The sequence below is a fragment of the Macaca thibetana genome, chromosome 5 (genome assembly GCF_024542745.1).
Source record: "Macaca thibetana thibetana isolate TM-01 chromosome 5, ASM2454274v1, whole genome shotgun sequence".
In the NCBI taxonomy this organism is placed as follows: Eukaryota; Metazoa; Chordata; class Mammalia; order Primates; family Cercopithecidae; genus Macaca; species Macaca thibetana.
Window position 1 is genome coordinate 100,795,459 of NC_065582.1, and position 21,941 is coordinate 100,817,399.

Sequence of the window (21,941 nt, forward strand, 5' to 3'; positions counted from 1 at the left end):
TTCCTGATTTCCGGCATCAGAGAATGCTCAGGCTTATTTTGTATTTTCCATGTCCCAACCTTGGAATGATCCATTTCTCCAAGGCACTGGGATTATTTTGCTTTAGAATGGTATTAGAAGCTAAGATCTGGACACTGGATGTTGTGTTAGAGTTCTTTTTTTTTTTTTTTTTGAGATGGAGTCTTGCTCTGTTGCCCAGGCCGGGGTGCAGTGGTGCAATCTCGGCTGATTGCAACCTCCGCTTCCTGGGTTCAAGAAATTCTCCTTCCTCAGCCTCCTGAGTAGCAGGAATTACAGGCATGTGCCACCATGCCCAGCTAATTTTTTATGTTGTTAGTAGAGACGGGGTTTTGCCATGTTGGCCAGGCTGGTCTCGAACTCCTGACCTTAGGTGATCCACCCTCCTCGGCCTCCCCAAGTGCTGGGAATACAGGTGTGAGCCACCACGCCTGGCCTAGAGTTGCTTTTGAGCTTTTTATGTTTAATAAAAAGTTTGTGACTTAGCAAATGCTAAGTCTGAAAAGATTAGTATTGCCTTAAAGTTTTAACATTATAGAGGACCTGACTGGATTTGCCAGTTTGGATTCAGTCTCTTATGGGAAAGAAATGAAATTGGTAGTATTTAGGAATTTTTTAAAGCTCCCATTTTTTTTTCTCAAATGAAACCCTGTCAGTGTTTCCAAAACAAATAATGCATATGTGAGCTTCTATTTATTAGGCTCTGGTAAGAAACCAGGATCATTTGATTAGCTGAGTAGCTTCAACTACATCCTAATATTATAATTTTGGTATCTGTTGATTGAATTCACAGTGAAAAAAAGATTTGAGATCCATATTTATGTTAGTCATACTAGCAATGAAGAAATACTGTGTTTATAATGAGGCATTATCTGGTCTGAGATGGTAACTGTACCCATGGATTAGAGAGAGGATCCCTTGTAATAATTAACGAGCCCTTCTATGATTTTGGAGTATACACACATTACGTGCTCCTTCTTTTCTATCTTTGTATGCTGGATCATGATGTTTTTTACTGTAGGTCTCAGAATTTTGAGAAGTAATGCTGCTGCTCACATCTAATTTTCTGTTCATAATTTTTTTTTTTTTTTTTTTTGGGACGGAGTCTCGCTCTGTTGCCCAGGCTGCAGTGCAGTGGCATGATCTCGGCTCACTGCATCCTCCACCTCCTGGGTTCACACCATTCTCCTGCCTCAGCCTCTCCAGCAGCTGGGACTACAGGCGCCCGCCACCATGTCCAGCTGTATTTTTAGTAGAGACGGGTTTCACCGTGGTAGCCAGGATGGTCTCGATCTCCTGACCTCGTGATCCACCCAACTTGGTCCCTCAAAGTGTCGGGATTACAGGTGTGAGCCGCCGCGCCCGGCCTCTGTTCATAATTTTTATTGCAATTCTGATGATTGAATTATAAACTGGAAGGGAGCAGGGATATTGATCTTTATGTAGTCGACACGTACTAGACTCATGGAGGAGAAGAACTGGGTTGTAGGCACAGTGCTGTGTGGTTTTGGGTGAATGTAACACTCAACTTGATTTTGCCTGTTCCTCTTGTTTCCCCCTGGGGGCTAAGGATTCCAAAATTTTCTAATCACCCACCTCACTGCTGCTCATCTTCCCACAGTGCCAATGTGGTGGAGTCAGCCTTGCAAAGGGAGAAGAGAAAGGGTGATGACTTCCCCAGAGCTTCTGCCACTGTCCTCCTCCCTATGTCTTCTAGCCCCAGTCACTACTCCTTTTATTTAAATTCATAGAGGCTTCTCTGTCAGTCCCCTCTTAAATGTAAATGAGTTATTCAGTTCCTATGGGCCTGAAGCTAAACCACTGTCATTTATTTTTGGCCTTGTTTTCCTAGTTTGGGCAGTGTTAGAGGAGGTCTGGAAATAGAATTGTTTGGGACAGGCAATTTTGCAGAACGTGCACAGATAAATAGGCTTCAGGAAGCTCTCATAGGCTACGGAGGGAGGGGTGCAGGACAGTGTCCTCATCTTGGCTCTTGATATTATTACGGTGGACTCTTATGTGGTCTCCCTGCGTTGTCCATACCCGTGACCAAAGTCAGAGTGATCCTTTAAACCAAGCTTATCCAACCTGCATGTGGCCCAGGATGGCTTTGAATGCAGCCCAACACAAATTAGTAAACTTTCTTAAAACATTATGTGATTTTTTTTTAGCTCATCAGCTATCGTTAATGTTAGTGTATTTTATATGTGACCCAAGACAATTCTTCCAGTGTGGCCCAGGGAAGCCAAAAGATTGGACACCCCTGCTTCAAACATAGATGATATCATTTCTTCGCTCAAAACTTTCCTGTGCCTTCCAGTGTCATTTAGATCAGAGCCAAAGTCCTTCCTGTGGTCAGTGGTAGATACAACCTGAGTTCCTGCTCTCTTACCCTCCCTCATTCTGCTTCAGCCTCACTGGCCTCTTTGCTGTTCCTTAGACGAGCACTTGGACATATACTGCTCCTCCAGAAGGCCACCCTCAGAGCTCTGCTTGAGGGTCTCATTGGAAAGGCCTTCCGTGGCCACCTCTGTTACCCAAGTTGGAGTGCATTGTTGTGATCTTGGCTCACTGCAATCTCTGCCTCCCGGGTTCAAGCAATTCTTGTGCCTCAGCCTCCCAAGTAGCTAGAATTACAGGTGTGCGCCACCACACCTGGCTAATTTTTGTATATTTAATAGAGATGGGGTTTCATCATATCGTCCAGACTGCTCTCCAAACTCCAGGCCTCAAACAGTCCACCCACCTCAGCCTCCCAAAGTGCTGGGATTACAGGCGTGAGCCACCATTTCTGGCCCACCCTTCCTCTTTTGCTTTTATTTTTTTTTCTCCATAGCACTGTTGACTGACATTTTTCGTATGTAACCTCACTGTTGTTTTGTTTTGTTCACTCCTGTAAGTCCAGTGCCTGTCAGATAAAAGAAGCCTAGTAAATATTGAATTATTATTATTATTTGAGACAGAGTTTAGCTCTTGTTGCCCAGACTGGAGTGCAATGGTGTGATCTCAGCTCACCGCAACCTCTGCCTCCCGGGTTCAAGCCATTGTCCTGCCTCAGCCTCCCGAGCAGCTGGGGTTACAGGCATAAACTACAATGCCCAGCTAATTTTGTATTTTTAGTAGAGACAGAGTTTCTCCCTGTTGGTCAGGCTGGTTAAATGAATTCTTTTAGTTTTCTTTTTTACTTTCTTTCTTCTTTCTTTCTTTCCCTCCCTCCCTCCCTTCCTTCCTTCTCTTTCTCATCTCATGGGAATAGAGAGTCTCTGTTAACAAGAGCCTCTGATAACTGGAGAGAGCAAGCTGAAAAGATGGGAGTGAGGAGAGTGTCTTTATTCACAGTGACAAGGTGGGAGAATGCCTGGCTAATGTAGCAGGGAGGTCAGGATCATTCAGGGAGCGGTCAAGGGACAGGGAGGTCAAGGGGAAAGATCTTTATGGATTTTGAAACTTATTACAGCCACCAAGATATTAGACTTTAAAACTGTATATGATATTTTATGTCCATTGATGCCACTCTGAATACAGCTCACACTTGGATGCTCAAGTGAATGTGGGTCTCTAGCGAAGGGTACTGGAAAATGCCACCCCAAAATATGCCTGAACTGAAATTCTGTGTTGGACAACCAGCTATCACCAGGCTCTGCAGGCTTTTCACCTTTACCCCTGGGTCTTCTCACTATTTCGCTACATAGATGGAGTACGTTCTTTCGACTGTCTTTGGGCAACTTGTCTGGTTTTGGGATTTTTAGCTAAAGTTCTCTTTGTAAAATCTATTCCAGTTAATTAATTATGCAAAAGGTACAGGGGTTTATCTTTGCTTCTTTGCGCTTGAAATAATTCTTTCCTGTACTTGGCATTTGGCTTATTTTGAGCTAAAGGCCGTTGAGAACCCCTGGATCCTTGAAAAGTTCTACCTCACCCTAACTGCCAAAAAAGTATAAATTTATTGTATTATAAGGGAAATGTACATTTATAAATAAAATTCCCATTTGTAAAGGCGTCTCTCCAAGATAGCTCTTTTCACCTGAGAGGGACTTAACTGCATACCAAGACAGCCCTTATTTACCATACCCTTCCTCCCCATCTCTTCCCTTCCCTTGCCGTGACTCGTCCCCAGAAACCTTAAACCCCTTTTTCTTTAGCCTGAAATTTGTATGTAAGTCTTAATCGCCGGGCGTGGTGGCTCACGTCTGTCATCTCAGCACTTTGGGAGGCCGAGGCAGGTGGATCACCTGAGGTCAGGAGTTCAAGACCAGCCTGACCAATGTGGTGAAACCCCATCTCTACTAAAAATACAAAAATTAGCCGGGTGTGGTGGCGGGCGCCTCTAATTCCAGCTACTTGGGAGGCTGAGGCAGGAGAATTGCTTGATTCTGGGAGGCAGAGGTTACAGTGAGCCAAGGTCGCACCACTGCACTCCGTCCTGGGCATCAGAGTGAGACTCTGTCTCAAAAAAAAAAAAAAAAAAAAAAAAAAGTCTCAATCATCTGGACTTGTCCTAGAGTCTGATTTGTTTATGAAACTTCCACACTTGCTTGTGTAAGGAAACTTTTTTTTTTTTTTTGGTCATATTAACCTGTCTTTTGGCAGTTTAATTTCTAGGGCCCCAGCTAGAGAACCCACACGGGAGATGGAGAAGGAATTTTTCTTCTCTAAAGTAATATTTAAGAAAACCTAACAGCGATACATTGTTGCAAACTGAAGACCCAAGGAGGGTGGGCAGGTTTGTCATCCATGAGAGTCTTGGTTGTGGTTCTGATTTAACAAAAGTTCATCCCTCTCAAAGCCTTAACCTTTGATGTCCCCTCTGTCATTGCCTCTCTTATCCAAACATGGCTCCCCAGGGTTTTTGCAGTTACCTCCCCGCTAGTTCTTGCTTCCACACTTGCCTCTCCCTTCTGTTATTCTCCACACAACAAAGTGTTCCTTTATTTATTTATTTACTGAGACAGAGCCTTGCTCTGTTGCCCAGGCTGGAGGGCAGCAGCACGATCTTGGCTCACTGCAACCTCTGCCTCCTGAACTCAAGCGATTCTCCTGCCTCAGCCTCCCGAGTAGCTGGGATCACAAACGCACACCACCATGCCTGGCTAATTTTTGTATTTTTAGTAGAGACGGGGTTTCACCACGTTGGCCAGGCTGGTCTCGAACTCCTGACCTCAAGTAATCTGCTCACCTCAGCTGTCCAAAAGGCTGAGATTACAGGCGAGAGCCACCACACCTGGCCCAGCCCAGAATGTTCCTTTATACACATCATTAGTGTCGTGAGCCTTTCTTGATTAAAAGGCCTCAGTGGCTTCTCACTGAGCCCTTCTGTGATGGGGTTTCTTCCTGTCTGTCAGGAATCAGGCTGCATTCTCCAGATCACTGTGCTGCCATAATGTGGGGTCCTAGAGCACCTAGCCAGTTTAACTCTGAAACCACCATGCAAGGAGGCTTTGGGCCTGAATAGAATCAACACAGGACCTCTCAGGACAAATCTGTCAAATTGGAGATAACATGAAAGCCCGTGCGTCAACCTTTTAAAGGCAATAAAGCACCATAATATCTTTTAAAGACAAGGTATAATTTATGTAAGTTAAACTTCAGATTTTGTGTTCCTTTTCCTTTCCACTGCTAAGTTTGTCGCAATCGCCTGACAGTGATTTGACTGCTCAGGATTGTTATCTTTTGAGATTAACCTCAGTAAACAGTTTAAAGAGGTATGTAATTTATGCAGCATGCCCTATGGCTATGAGGTAAGAGTGCATCTTCCTATACTAGTGTCATTTTAGGGGGAAAAAAAAAGGAAGAGTAGAGTCTGGAATTAACTTGAGGCTATTGTGGCTTCTACCAACATATGCGGTAGTTCCAGCTGGGCAGGTGGCAGGCTGAAGACTTTAGGCTCTACCTGTGTACTTTTTTTTTTTTTTCCTATTCTCAGTTTTCATTCTATGTAAATGCTGTTTTAAGTTGCGCAGTTTGAGCTTTCTAATTGTAAAGAGTCGTCTATGCAATTAAGAGTTTGATAAAGAGTAAAAAAAAATTGAGAAATATGGTATCTTTAATGCAGATTATCATTTTTATAAGAGAGTACCAGCATATATTGAAGACAAATGGTTAAACTTCTCAAAAAAGTAAAAATGCGCCGGGCGCAGTGGCTCACACCTGTAATCCCAGTGCTTTGGGAGGCTGAGGCGGGCGGATCACCTGAGGTCAGGAGTTTGAAACCAGGCTTGACTACCATGGTGAAACTCCATCTCTACTAAAAATACAAAAATTTAGCTGCGCGTCATGGCATCCGCCTGTAATCCCAGCTACTAGGGAGACTGAGGCAGGAGAATCACTTGAACCCGGGAGGCGGAAGTTGCAGTGAGCTGAGATCATGCCATTGCACTCCAGCCTGCGCAACAAGAATGAAACTCCATCTCAAAAAAAAAAAAAAAAAAAAAAAAGTAAAAACATGGCCTTGCTAGTTAGAAAGCAACAAGAGAGGCAAGGTATGAATAATATAGGTAGACCAGCAGGAAAGGGACAGCAGAGCTGGGGAAAGAATCTCCATATGCAAAGCCTTTCTGTCTTGTTTGAAAGGCCTTTTCGAGTTGGCTAAAATGCATAATCAGGCCAAATAACATGAATCGGCTGGGATCAGGTAAAGTGTAAAGCCATTTGGAGGCTTCCTTTTACTTAAGATCTTGGCAGGGGGTCTAGGACACAGAAAGAGGAAAAAAACTGGATTAGCATTAGCTGGTACTCCGCAAATAAGGAAACAGCAACAGGTGGGAGGTTGATTTTTGTTGTAGGGACATCTCGTCGTGTGATGGGGTATTTTCCTTGATATAAAAAGATGATGCTAATCCAATGAGACCAGGACACATGACCAGAAAGCTTCTGACCATGGGGAAGGACTGATGTTTGCTTAAAGGTGGTTGTTACTTTTAGAGAGTTCCCTAAACCCAAAATACCATATTAATTAGAGACTGGGCACTTTGAGATGAGTCTGGTGCTGAGTTTTGGTATATTTTCTTTATTTAATCCTTACTGTATTTTTTTTCTTAGAGTAAGTGTATTGCTCCATATTGGTGTTAGAATTATAGTTTGTTTGGTTTTTTTTCCTTTGTTTTTGATGTAACGTGCGTCAGCTTGATGGTGTGCCTTGGTTATACCTGTCTAATCACTTGGTTTGTGACTCATGAATGACTAAGGCCCCGCATCTCCCTGAGGAAGATTGTTAGAATCCTGGCCAGGAATGAAACAGCTCCTGAGTAATGTGAATTACACATTTAATCCTATCACAATAAAGGCAAACTCTTTCTCTGCACGCACTTCTAAGATTGTGATTGTATTTATAAGTGTTACTCTCTGTCTTGTATGGGCATGGGTGATCACTCTTTCTTGGGTACTTTAGCTCTAGTTGTTGCCTTTTATTTGTGGAAACCTCACAAAAGTGTCTTTAAAATTTCCATCTTGAGTCAGTGAGCTATTTAAATTCAAGCAATAAGTTATTTAATACTCTTAAGAAGTCTTTAGAGAAGGTTAGAAAATGTCCTCAGTGGCTGAATGAACATCAAATGGGGATGACAGTAGGAAAAGTGATTGCTAGTGTTGGAATTGGTGTATTTTGGTTTCTGAATATATGGGGAGATGGTTTAAAACCTTCTTAAAGTAAAGGTGTGAAGTCCATACATTGCAGTTGTCTCTAGAGATCCCTGGGGAATTGGTTCCAAGACTCCCCTCGGACACCTAGATCCACATATGCTCAAGTTCCTGATATAAAGTGGCATAGTATTTGCATATAACATACATGCTTTGTTCCATATACTTTAAATCATCTCTAGATTACTTATAATACCTAATACAATGTAAATGTTATGGCAATAGTTGTGATACTGTATTGTATAGGAAATAATGATGAAAAAAATTCTGTACATGTTCTGTACAGACACAGCCATCCATTTATATTTATTTTTAAATATTAATTTTTTTTAAGATGGGATCTTACTCTGTCACCCAGGCTGGAGTGCAGTGGCGTGATCTCGGCTCACTGAAATCTCCACCTCCTGGGCTCAAGTGATCCTCCTGCCTCAGCCTCCCGAGTAGCTGAAAATATGGGTGTGCACCACCATACCTGGCTAATTTTTTGTATTTTTTATAGAGATGGGGTTTCACCATGTTGTGCAGGCTGGTCTCGAACTCCTGCGTTCAAGTGATCTGCCTGCCTTGACCTCCCAAAGTGCTGGGATTACAGGCGTGAACCACCACACCTGGCTTATTTTTAAATATTTTCGATTTGCGATTGGTTGAATCCTCAGATGCAGAACTCAAGGACAGGGCTGCTGACTGTACTTGCGCCTTCTCTTTCAATGCTTCAAGAGAATAGAATTTTGGCTAATTATTGCCATTCGTGTGTTCACAGATTGAAACGCAGCCATGTACCTTGAATTTGCTGGATGTCAGTCTTTAAATGGTTTTTACTTTTCCAGGCTCCAAATGAAGAGACTTGTAAATATGATATGTTTCTGGATTACAGAAGCAGTTCTTAGGAGATAACTTTGGTTTTTGGCAGTTTTATTATGATATGCCTAGATTTGTTTTTTTTTTTTGTATTTATCCTCTTCGGCGTTCCTAGAATTTCTTCAGTCTATGGCTTGATAGCTTTGTCAGTTTTGGAAAATACTGGCCAGTGTTTCTTCAAATACTGATTCTAAGTACACATTTTGCTACATTTTCTCTCCTCTCTCAGGTCTCCGGTTATGCTTATGACAGACCTTTTTCATCTTATCCCATATGTTTGTTATGCTCTTTTATGTAGTTCTCATTCTTTTTAATTAGGAGGTTTTTCCCCCTTTCATAGTAATAATTTTCATCATTCATAGTTTTTATCCTGGATGTTTTCTGTATACTAGTCTTCCAGTTCACTAAATTCTCTTTCCTAATTTGTGTCTAAATTAGGAAAGCTGCTGTTAAACTCATCTGTCAAATTCTTAATTTTCATTTGTTTTTGTAGATCTTGGTTCCTTGGTGAGAGTCTTGTCTTTCTAATTTTCTTTTCTTTTTTTTTTTATTAGGAAAGCCGGATCTCTGTTAAACTCATCTGTCAAATTCTTAACTTTTCGGCTAGTTTTTTTTGTTTTTGTAGAGATCGTGTTTGGATTCTGACCTTGTGGTGAGAGTCTGTCTTGTAATTTTCTTAAACACGTCAATCTTTTGTTTTAATGTCAATGTCTGTTAACTCCAGTCTAGATTACTTGTGGGTCTCTTTCCATTTTCTCATTTCTGGAACATCAGGTTCTGTTTTTTGGCATGCCTGGCAATTTAAAAAATTTTTTTCATTATTTTTAAACTTATGATTCGTGAATCAGGCAGCCCTCAGAATCATAGCAGATTCAGAGAGATTCCCGATGCCTGGCAATTTTTTATTGAAAATCTGGATATCTTCTTAGAGAGTGGATTTAACCTTCTTCTAAAAGTCTGAGCAGATCGTCTTGATTGAGTAGAGGCTGGTTTTTTGATTTGTCCATATTCCCAAAGCATAATGCTTCTGGAATCTCTTTCCAGGGCTCCTCCTCTGCTAGGCACTTAACTCCAACAAAATTTTGTCTCCCTAGTGCTGACAGATGACAGACTGCTGAAATATCTGCCCAGAAATAGTAGTGACTTCAGTAAGCAGACTCATTTCTTTTAGCAGCTTCTTCCTGCTTGGTTTGTCTGAGATGTGCCCCAGGTGTGTACAATTTTTGTGTGCAAATACCCACCTCAAGAGGAAAGGGCACGCAGAATGCAGAGTTTGTTTCAGTGCTTCAGTCCCTCCATTCCATGATTTTGGTTCCTCATGTCCTGGCCGCTTTGGTTGCTTTTATCAGACAGAACTCTTCAACATTTCTTCTTACTTTTTTTTGTCTACTTTTGTCGTTGTGGTTAGGAGGACTGTTTGTTTGGAACAGCAACTCCATCATAGTCAGAGAGAAATTTTGTCATGGATTACTTTGACTTTTAAAAATTAAAACTACATTTATTGAAGTTAACACTTCAAACCTGTTTCACAAGCTGTTAAGCTCATCTTAAGGTCTTACTCTAATCTTTTTTGAGGCCTTTTGTAATTTGTTTAATGAAATATTTCACATTTTATTTATACATTTAATATTCTTTTTTGTTTTAAATTTTTACTTAACTTTTGGTTTGACTTACTTAATGATTTTCGTACCTAACTTTAAATCTTCCTAGAATTTAAATATGTTTGTTAATTAAGGAAATGATTATGTAATTGCAAACAGTTTTGTAGTTTACCTTCTTTGCTGATTGACGGTGCATAACAACTTACGACATAAAGTCTGGAGCTATAAATTCAGAGAAATGTCTCCTGTTTCTGACTGCTTGACTAAGCCCCTTTTGATAATAATGATGCTATAAACTCTGCAATTAAAAAGAAAAAGAGGTTCTTTTTTTTTTCCTTTGTTTTTGAGATAGAGTCTCGCTCTATTGCCCAGGCTGGAGTGTAGTGGTGCGATCTCTGCTCACCACAACCTCTGCCTCCCTGGTTCAAGCCATTCTCCTGACTCAGCCCCCTGAGTAGCTGGGATTACAGGCTCACGCCACTACACCTGGCTAATTTTTATATTATTAGTAGAGACAGGGTTTCATCATGTTGGCCAGGCTGGCCTTGAAAAAAAAATACAGAGGTTCTGATGATGATCATGTATTCTGTCCCTGCACTTGACTTACATGCTTTTCAAGCCAGACAATTCTAGCCCTCATCCATCCTTTTCCTGCTTTATCAGTTTTTAGTAATTTTCATACTCTTCCTATTTACTTATTAGGAGCCATTTGACATCTAATTGGAGTTTATGCATTCCAAGTTGTGCCTGTCTTCCCATTTATATTTTTAGGATGTTCTTATCACAGTGGCATAGGCTGTTCGTTGGAAATGAAGCTACTCATTGCCACTCATTTAAAAATTGACTTGTTTTAAATGTATTGTCACCTAGTGTTTGCAATCTCATTTATCTGGACTATCAACTTACTGTTGCTTTTCTGTCTACAGAAAGATAAAAACTCTCCAGATGTCTTCCAGTAATGTCGAAGTTTTTATCCCAATGTCACAAGAAAACACCAATGGCTTCCCCACGACAACTTCCAATGACCGGAAGGCATTTACTGAAGGAGCTGTGTTAAGTTTTCATAACATCTGCTATCGAGTAAAAGTGAAGAGTGGCTTTCTACCTGGTCGAAAACCAGTTGAGAAAGAAATACTATCGAATATCAAGTATGTACATGAACTTGTAAAAAGACAGCTTTTTAATTTACCTACAGTGAACCTCACAGGTTTTGCATATTTCCAAGAAAGTGGCTATGAACATTTTTGTAAAAGTCTTTGCACAGATATACAGACATATGCTTTCATTTGTTTTGGCTAAACTAGGAGTGAAATAATTGGGTCACATTTAGGTATATGTTTAACTCTCAAAGTAACTGCCAGAGTTTAAAAAAAAAAAAAAAAGTACCACATGTGGCTGGGTTCGCTGGCTCATGCCTGTAATCCCAGCACTTTGGGAAGCCGAGGCAGGTGGATCATGAAGTCAAGAGATCGAGAACATCCTGGCCAACATGGTGAAACCCTGTCTCTACTGAAAATACAAAAAATTAGCTGGGCATGGTGGCGTGTGTTTGTAATCCCAGCTACTTGGGAGGCTGAGGCAGGAGTATGGCTTGAATCTGGGAGATCAAGGCTGCAGTGGGTGATGATTGTCCCACTGTACAAATGGGTGGCAAAGTGAGAGCCTATCTCAAAAGAAAAAAAAAAGCATACTTTGTGAAGGTATTTTTATTTTGCTTATCTTATCTTTTAAAGCTAGTAGATTAATAACTTGATGCAATAGAAGTCTCATCTGCTCGAGGCGTCACACCTTTTTTTTTTTTTTTTTGAGATGGAGTCTCACTCTGTCACCCAGGCTAGAGTGCAGCAGCACAATCCCAGCTCACTGCAACCTCCACCTCCCAGGTTCAAGTGATTCTCCTGCCTCAGCCTTCTGAGTAGCTGGGATTACAGGTGTGTACCACCCCGCCCAGCTAATTTTTGTATTTTTAGTAGAGATGGGGTTTCACCATGTTGGCCAGGCTGGTCTCGAACTCTTGACTTCGTGATCCCCCCACCTCGGCCTCCCAAAGTTCTGGGATTACAGATGTGAGCTGAGCCACCATGCCCAGCCACGCATTTTTTTATGGTCAAATGGCATAAATGATGAGTTCAGCAACAGATGAGTTCATCTTCACTGCGTGAATAGAACTGTGTTCCTTCCCAGGCTCATAAAAATGCAGTCAGATCTTGCAGTTCTTTCACGTTTTAGTTGAAAGGTCATCAAAGGTTGGTGTTTTTGCTGCTGGCATTTCCTGTTTAAGTATCCATGAGAAAGGTCATGCCTTTTTTGGCTGTAGTATTTCCAGTCTTTCTTCTATCTGCTGGCTCCAACTCTAAATACAGTTTCTGGGGGTAGATGAAGGGCTGCTGTCACTTACCTTATTTTTGATTTGTGTTTGATAGCAGCATCACCATTCAGATAGTCAATTACATTCTAAAAAAGCTGATGAGAGTTTTGATTTTGGTTTTTCCTCTGGACATTTTGTAATTTCACTTGTAGAACTAAGTCACTACAACCTGATTTCCTCTGTGGGAGGAAGAAGATAAAACAATCTGACCATGAGAATTTAAAAAGTTGTGATTCTTCTGTCTTAGGAAAAATCTTTCTCTTATGCTTGTTTGTCTCCATACCCAGCATTTGAGCTTTCCCTCACCAACGCTGAAGATCTTATGGAAAAAAGTTATTCATTCCCATAGATATGTGGATGTCCTGTTATTTTAAGATAAATTCATTATACTCTTGGACAATTTTTAATTAATAACATATTTTGAAATGATTTCAAATTTATTTATTTATTTTTTAGAGATGGGGTCTTGCTGTGTCACCTAGGCTGGAGTGTGGTGGTGCAATCATAGCTCACTATAAGCTCAGACTCCTGGGCTCAAGTGGTTCTCCCGCCTCAGCCTCTGGAGTAGCTAGATACCACAATGCCTGGCTAATTAAAAAAATTTTTTTGTTGTGGAGATGGGGTCTTTCTACATTGCCCAGGCTGGTCTTGAACTCCTGGGCTCAAGTGATCCTCCCACCTTGGCCTCCCAAAGCACTGGGATTATAAGCATGAGCCACTGCACCTGGCCTGATGTGAAATTTAAACCTTGCAGGAACATAACCCTTTTCATTCAGGTTCTCGCCAACATTTCACTGCATTTGTTCTCATCACTTTGTCTTTTCATGTTCCCATGGTCATTAGTGTTTTTTCTGAACCGTGTGAGTGCAGGCTGTCCACATGGTGCTTCCTTCTCCCTAATTCTTCCAGTGTGTGTGTTCCTGAAATAAGGACCCTCTCCTGTATGACCACTCAGACATTGTCCAGGAGCAGCCAAGGGGAAATGTAGCCTTGTAAGGAAGGTTGTGGTAGGTCTTCAGGGCCTTGGGTCAACCATGCCCCTCCCATATTTGACTGCCCACCATATCCTGTCTCTTCAGTCTCGTTCAACATGGTATTTTCTTATCTCATCCCACCCCTGGTGATGTTAAAATTGATCACCTGGTCATGTTGATGTCTGTCAAACTTGGCTATAATGTCACCCTTTCCCCTTGGTAATTGATTAGTGTTATGAGGGCAGATAAGCTGACATTATTCCTGAACTCCATTCTACATTAAACTTCAGCTTCAGTCCCCACTGGATGGCTCCTGCCTGAATCAGCCACCACTATCATAGTTGCTAAACAGTGATTTTCTATTTTCATTATCTCTTAGTTTGTTTTACTGAAAGGAGAAACCTTCATCTGTCACCAGTATAGAGTCATGGATTTGTATTTTATTCAATTAATGCATTATTATGTTTTACCTTCATACTCTTATTGTTCCTGATTTGGTCAGTGGGAGATCTTTCAAGGTGTGTTCTTCCCTCCCTCCGTCTCTCATTCTTTGGATATATCTCCTCATTCTTTTTTTATTTTATTATTTTATTTTATTTTATTTTATTTTTTTGAGACGGAATTTTGCTCTTATTGCCCAGGCTGGAGTGCAATGGCGTGATCTTGGCTCACTGCAACCTCCAGCTCCCTGGTTCAAGCGATTCTCCTGCCTCAGCCTCCTAAGTAGCTGGGTTTACAGGTGCCCACCACCATGCCCAGCTAATTTTTTGTATTTTAGTAGAGACAGGGTTTCATCATATTGGCCAGACTGGTCTCAAACTCCTGACCTCAGGTGATCCACCCTCCTTGGCCTCCCAAAATGTAGGGATTACGAGCGTGAGCCACCACGCCCGGCCTCTTTTTGTAATTAAACAAATTTTATTAGAGACAAGGACTTACTTTGTTGCCCAGGCTGGAGTGCAGTGGCATGATCATAGCTTACTGCAACCTCAATCCCTTGGGCTCAAGTGATCCTGTCACCTCAGCCTCCTGAGTAGCTGGGACCACCAGCACATACCACCACTTCCAGCTAACTTTTAAGTTTTTTGTAGAGATAGGGTTTCACTATGTTGCCCAGGCACATCTCAAACTCGTGAGCTCAAATGGTCCTCCCACCTTGCCTCGTTCTTTGAATATTTACTTGGCATGGCAAGCAATTCCAGACTCACTGTGTACTTACCCTGCCTCAGACCTAGTATCAGCTGTTGATTTTTATGGAGGAGATATTTACAAAACCAAAATCTGGGTGTTTAAAATGCTCATTGCTATTGGGATGTCATTGCTTCTAGGTTTTCTCAGTGGAGTGAGACCTAGAGAATATATATATAATGCATATATGTCTACACACATGTGCATACACATACATGCATAACTTTAAAAAAAATTACCTCCCATGTGCAGGCGCATACAGATCTGGCCAAAGCAGGTGGGAAAGGAGCCTGGGGAGCAGTGGTGACCATTCCCACAGCACCCTGGGAGTTTCCATCTTTATCTTTCTGTAGCTGTCTTTGTATATGGATTAAAACCTATGGCTTCTCATTAATATCTCCAATTCTGATCTGAACCCTCAAGATTCTGTCTATATTTCCATGTTTGTAAAATCTCGAAAAGTGAAAAATCTAGCTCTAACTCACTAGAGAGGGTGGGAGATTGTTTATATTATGGAATAAGAAAATCAGCAAGTACATTAAGGATGTACTTCCTGATTTTTCTATTCCATAATATAAACAATCTCCCCATCCTCTGGCTATCTCTTCTTAACATTTTTTTTTTTTTTTTTTTTTTTGAGACGGAGTCTTGCTCTGTTGCCCAGGCTGGAGTGCAGCTCGGCTCACTGCAACCTCCACCTCCTGGGTTCAAGTGATTCTCCTGCCTCAGCCTCCCGAGTAGCTGGGATTACAGGTGCCTGCCGCCATGCCTGGCTAATTTCTGTATTTTTAGTAGAGATGAGGTTTTGCCATGTTGGCCAGGCTGGTCTAGAACTCCTGATCTCAAGTGATCCACCTGCCTCGGCCTCCCAAAGTGCTGGGATTACAGGCGTGAGCCACCACGCCTGGCTGAATTCTCCTTTCTCCAGTTCCTTATCTACTTATCATTCTACTTGGTATCTTTAGGATAAAATCAAACTATTTGCCATCTTCTTGGGTCTCAGCACAGTCAACAGTGCCATAATTTTTTCCACCTTCCTACTCTGTCTGAATATTCACTCCCCCAGACATCCACTTTGTTTGAAACGTTCTTATGTCTGTACCACGTCTTCATATTCTTAAAGGATACCCCTACCAAAGTGATGTCTGCTTCTTCTAAACTTGGAGTTTTCCAGTGTATTTATCTGACTCTTAACAAGGAAGAAAATGATATATCTTGAGGATATATCTTTTACTTTTCTAAGTGGATTAAGGCTTTTTTTTCTTTCAGTCATGTTTTCTTTTTATCCTGAAGTGCTTTATCCTAGCCTCGATTTCTACTTAGATATTTCTTGGACTGATTAGATTTTAGCAGTGAGAATACTTCTACCAGTATTCCACAAATTAGCGACTTATTAATTGTGTAGAATTTTACTAGGTAGCAAATGAGATCACTTGAAGATACAGTACTGATAATCAAACGGTACTCAGAACATGCCATGTATTTCACACTGTGTTAAGAGCAGTAAGTGTAACAGGGATGTTTCATAAGAATCTGTTAGTTATTTCAAGGAGCGTTGAATGTTGAATATCATCTTCCAGAAAATATAAATGGGTTAGAGAATAAGTGAAAGGAATTTAGAGGAATCTATGCCATTTTTCTTGTAGGACTTGACCAGTGATTAACATCCATTGTATATTACATATCAAATCAACAATCTTTTTTTTTTTTTAAAGTAGAGACAGTGTCTCCCTATGTTGCCTAGACAGGTCTTAAACTCCTGGCCTCAGGCAATCCTTCTGCTTTGGTTTCCTAAAGTGCTGGGATTACAGGCCTGAGCCACCATGCATGGCTTGTTTTTTGTTTGTTGGTTTGTTTTCTTTAAGAGTTGGTTTGTGCTTGTTTTCTGTTTGTAATTTCATCAACCTTCATTGAGTATATTCAGTGCAGACCCTAAATCAATAGAACCTGATCTAAAGTGGAATAGTAAATCAGTCTGTTTTTGTGTTTGCAGTGGGATCATGAAACCTGGCCTCAATGCCATTCTGGGACCCACAGGTGGAGGCAAATCTTCGTGAGTATAAGAGAGTATAAGTAAGCTTTTTCTGTGCACTTTTAATGTGCTTTTAAAATCCACTTTTCTGTGTGTGTGACCAGGTGTTTATTGAGCATTTGCAATGCATGTCAGGTCTGGTTCTAGGTGCTGTGGATAACTGTAGTTGTGTGGTTTTGTCCCAAGGACCAGGTAGTCTTATTAGGTTAGCTTTACTAATAGGACTTGATAAGGTGATTGACATGTAGCAGTTGACCATGTTATCAGCTAATAGGGAGGAAAAAGAATGGGAGAATGTTAAAAGTAGGGAAAGGGAGCAGAAGATGTAAGTAAAGGCATGAGTCTTAGATAAAAGAACACATTGCCCGTGTTGGTACCTCCAAGGTCAGACAGCTGGGAGGGCCATTTGGGAGATCTGTACTTGATCAGCCAATAGTGTCTTGCTTTATGTTTTGGGGCTTTATTGTAATGTACAATGAAAAGAGAAAGATGAGAATTTTTAAAAGCATAATTTTAGTTAAACCATAGAATTTCTTGACCAGTTAGTTTTCTAACTAAAGCAGAATTTGGATTCAAAGTAGCCATGGAATATATAGCCTGTGTTGGAGGGAAAAAAACCCACAACATATATATGCTCTTATAGGTTATTAGACCCACAACGTATACGTCCTCTTATAGGTTATTAGATGTCTTAGCTGCAAGGAAAGATCCAAGTGGATTGTCTGGAGATGTTCTGATAAATGGAGCACTGCGACCTACCAATTTCAAATGTAATTCAGGTTACGTGGTACAAGTAAGTATTAGTGGGTTTGCATTTTCTGTTTCCTCTGTTTCTATATGGGTAAGTGCTTTGGCTGATAGTTCAGTGTGCTTCCAGTTGATTATGTGACATGTTCCTAGAACTGACTTCCTTTACAGCAGCTTTTCTTAATTTCGCATAGACACTTATGTGAAAAGGCAGGGAGAATCTGGAATATGGCCCTTGTAAGGACAGTGATACCAATTCTCGTTTTTCTATCATTTCTAAAAGATACTACTGTTATCCTTTTTTTGCCTTTCCTTCATCTTTCTTTTCCCCTAGCTTAGAAAGATATTTTAGCAAATCCTTGTATGAAGCAATCTGAAAGTGTCTGCTGGTAGTTAACATAATTACTTGCATTCTATTTGGGTGTACAGATAGGGGGTGAAAATGATTATAGCAGGCTTTGCAGACATCTATGGGGTTAACTGTCATTTGCAGAACTGCAGGTTCATCATTAGCTAGAACTTTACCTTAGTTATGTTATTTTTGTGGATTATGTTACATATACTAAACAGTTGTGGTCTTAGAAAAGACTCATTATGTCTCATTAAAATGCTATTTGTCTTAAGGATGATGTTGTGATGGGCACTCTGACGGTGAGAGAAAACTTACAGTTCTCAGCAGCTCTTCGGCTTCCAACAACTATGACGAATCATGAAAAAAACGAACGGATTAACAGGGTCATTCAAGAGTTGGGTCTGGATAAAGTGGCAGACTCCAAGGTAATGTGGAAAAACTGAAAGCACCGTGATCAGCATAAATAGGACCTCCCCGTGTGGATAAAACGACTCTGATTCAGAGGTTTCCTGTAATGTGTATGGTCAAAAGTGATTGCTTTCCGTAACAATGAGAAAAGCAGCTTGTTACATAATATGAATGTGGAAATTAACCTGGAAAAAAATCTTCACAGTGTTTGAATTGTGCACCTGAAGTGATGTGGTGGTGTATGTGAAAGTGTTCCTCACCTGCCCTTTCCTTATGCTCCTCCCCCACCTTATGGCTTAAGTCATGTCTCATTCCATATCTGCACTAACTTTTCTTCTTCCTCTTTTAATCTTCCTCCTTTCAGTCACTCTTCCTCCAAGGGAATTTGTTCCATTGCTATTGAGGTGTATTTCTGGGATTGATAAGTGATGAGAGTCCAAGGATTCTTGCTCTGTATCAGCAGTCCCCAACGTTTTTGGCACCAGGGACTGGTTTTGTAGAAGACAGTTTTTCTATGGACCAGGGTAGGGGGGATGGTTTTGGGATAATTCAAGTGTATTACATTTATTGTACACTTTATTTCTATTATTATTTCATTGTAATATACAATGAAATAATTATACAACTCATCATAATACAGAATCAGGGGGAGCCCTGAGCTGGCTTTCTTGCAACTAGATGGTCCCATTTGGGGGTGATGGGAAACAGTCATCAGGCATTAGATTCTCATAAGGAGCACACAGTTTAGATCCCTTGCACGTGCAGTTCACAATAGGGTTTGTGCTCCTATGAGAATCTAATGCCTCCACTGACCTGACCGGTGGAGCTCAGGCAGTAATGCAAGCATTGAGGAGCCGCTGTAAATACGGATGAAGCTTTGCTTGCTCACCTGCTGTGCATACTGGTTCCCCAGGAGTTGGGGACCCCTGCTCTATATATTTCAGTTCGCTGTAATTTGGCTTCCAAAATTATATTTGGTCAAATTAGGATTTATTTCTCATTTGTGTAGTGTGGTTTTTTTATAGCCTTTCTTTTGATGGTTTTGTCTCTCATTCCCTCCCTCCTTCTCTGCCTCTTTTTCTTCTGCCAGATGTTTACAGACTTTTGTATGCTAAGCTGTCTTTTAGGTTCTAGAGATAAAATTGTGGGCAAGAGAGACAAAGTAACACCTCCTCTTGTGGGTTGGAGAGGATCGTGAAGAAAAAAAATGAAACGAATGAATGAACTTTACAATTGATTAATAGGTATGGAAGATTTGCTGAGAAGACATTTGAAGCTTTGGGTGAAAATGAGCTTTTTGCATTGTAATGCCTGTAACATAATCCCCTGTGGTATCCCTTACTTGGAAGCAATGAAGAATGAGATGTGCTAATGGTCTATACTTCATATTATGCTTTCTGACAATATTTTCTGTTCAGGGTGTTTTACTGTATTTTGTTTGGAAGAGTAACTCTGAGATGCCACCATCACCACTTATTTCCACTTTATGGGTTTTCTTTGCTTCGGTTTTGTTTATTTATTTGATTTTATCTTTCCAGTAAGGCGGTTTATTCCACTCTGTTCTTTACCTTCAGGCAGCCATTGCCCTATGTTGCTTGTTAGGATTTCTAGGGAAAACAGACTGTGAAGGCACAGCTATTGACTTCCTAGTTTATTTATCTAAATGACTGAAGCAATACATTTAAAATATTTACTTTTTATGAAATTTTAAACATAACAAATGTAGAGTGAATTGTCTGATTACTATAGTAATTATATGGTTATAGTATAATTAATATAATAATAAAACTATTAATATCATTTACATAGATTTCCCAGTTATTAACCTTAGGTATATGGGGTCAGTTTGGGAAGCCTCATGGTAATTAAAAAGGTGTTAATACGGTATGAGAGAAAGTGAACTTTCCTAGCTACGGAGCCCATGCTTTTACTGTAAGTCCACCTGGACACTGGGAGGGGAGAGAGTGTTAGAAGGCTAATACATTATAGTTGCTTTCACATTTTCTTCTCCTGACTTTATCTCCCTTTTTAGACTGTGATTTCACCATGTCACCTATCTTTTAGCGTTCTGAACTTCAAACTAAATATTTGACTCGGTAAGGAACAAACTGTTAACAGCAGGTGCTTTTTTTTTGTAAATTTTATCTTTTATTAAAGTTCTGGGATACATGTGTAGAACCTGCAGGTTTGTTATATAGGTATACATGTGCCATGGTGGTTTGCTGCACCTATCAATCCATCATCTACATTAGGTGTTTCTCCTAATGCTATCCTTTCCCTAGCCCCCGACACCCCAACAGGCCCCAGTGTGTGATGTTCCTCTCCCTGTGTCCATGTGTTCTCATTGTTCAACTCCCACTTATGAGTGAGAACATGTGGTGGTTGGTTTTCTGTTCCTGTGTTGGTTTGCTGAGAATGATGGTTTCCAGCTTCATCCATGTCCCTGCAAAGGACATGAACTCATTCTTTTTTATGGCTGCATAGTATTCCATGGTGTATATATGCCACATTTTCTTTATCCAGTCTATCATTGTGGGCATTTGGGTTGGTTCCAAGTCTTTGCTATTGTGAACAGTGCTACAATAAATATATGTGTGCCTGTGTCTTTATAGTTGAATGATTTATAATCCTTTGGGTATATACCCAGTAATGGGATTGCTGGGTCAAATGGTGTTTCTGGTTCTAGATCCTTGAGGAATCGCCACACTGTCTTACACAATGGTTCAACTAATTTACACTCCTACTAACAGTGTAAAAGCATTCTTATTTCTCCTCATCCTCTCCAGCATCTGTTGTTTCCTGACTTTTTAATGATCTCTTTTCTAACTGGCGTGTGATGGTATCTCATTGTGGTTTTGATTTGCAGTTCTCTAATGACCAGTGATGATGAACTTTGTTTCATATGTTTGTTGGCTACATAAATGTCTTCTTTTGAGAGGTGTCTATTCATATCCTTTGCCCAGTTTTTGATGGGGTTATGTTTTTCTTGTAAATTTGTTTAAGGTCCTTGTAGTTTCTGGATATTAGCCCTTTGTCAGATGGATAGATTGCAAAAATTTTCTCCCATTCTGTAGGTTGCCTGTTCACTCTGAAGATAGGTTTCTTTTTTTTTTCTTTTCTTTTTTCTTTTTTTTTGTGCCGTGCAGAAGCTCTTTAGTTTAATTAGATCCCATCTGTCAATTTTGGCTTTTGTTGCAGTTGCCTTCAGTGTTTTAGTCATGAAGTCTTTGCCCGTGCCTGTGTCCTGAATGGTATTGCCTAGGTTTTCTTCTAGGGTTTTTACAGTCTTAGGTCTTACATTTAAGTCTTTAATCCATCTTAAGTTAATTTTTGTATAAGGTGTAAAGAAGGGTCCAGTTTCAGTTTTCTGCATATGGCTAGCCAGTTTTCCCAGCACCATTTATTAAATATGGAATCCTTTCCCCATTGCTTGTTTTTGTCAGGGATGTCAAAGATCAGATGGTTGTAGATGTGTGGCATTATTTCTGAGGCCTCTGTTCTATTCCATTGGTCTATATATCTGTTTTGGTACCAGTACCATGCTGTTTTGGTTACTGTAGTCTTGTAGTATAGTTTAAAGTCAGGTAGCGTGATGCCTCCAGCTTTGTTCTTTTTGCGTAGGATTGTCTTGGCTATATGGGCTTTTTTTTGGTTCCATATGAAATTTAAAGTAGTTTTTTCTAATTCTGTGAGGAAAGTCAATGGTAGCTTGATGGGGATAACATTGAATCTATGTATTACTTTGGACAGTATGGCCATT

At 40.5% G+C, this 21,941-nt stretch overlaps 1 protein-coding gene across 8 annotated transcripts in view; it reads left to right on the forward strand.

Annotated features, from left to right (window-relative positions):
* The window catches only part of ABCG2 (ATP binding cassette subfamily G member 2 (Junior blood group)), a 140,334-nt gene that overhangs the window by 83,862 nt on the left and 34,531 nt on the right, over nt 1-21,941 (forward strand). For all 8 annotated transcript variants that reach the window (XM_050790462.1, XM_050790459.1, XM_050790458.1 and 5 more), the window contains 4 exons: nt 11,039-11,260; nt 16,636-16,695; nt 17,353-17,467; nt 18,046-18,198. In XM_050790462.1, the coding sequence (XP_050646419.1) occupies nt 11,058-11,260; nt 16,636-16,695; nt 17,353-17,467; nt 18,046-18,198 (531 nt within the window). In that variant the 5' untranslated portion in view covers nt 11,039-11,057. The remainder of the gene's footprint in view (nt 1-11,038; nt 11,261-16,635; nt 16,696-17,352; nt 17,468-18,045; nt 18,199-21,941) is intronic.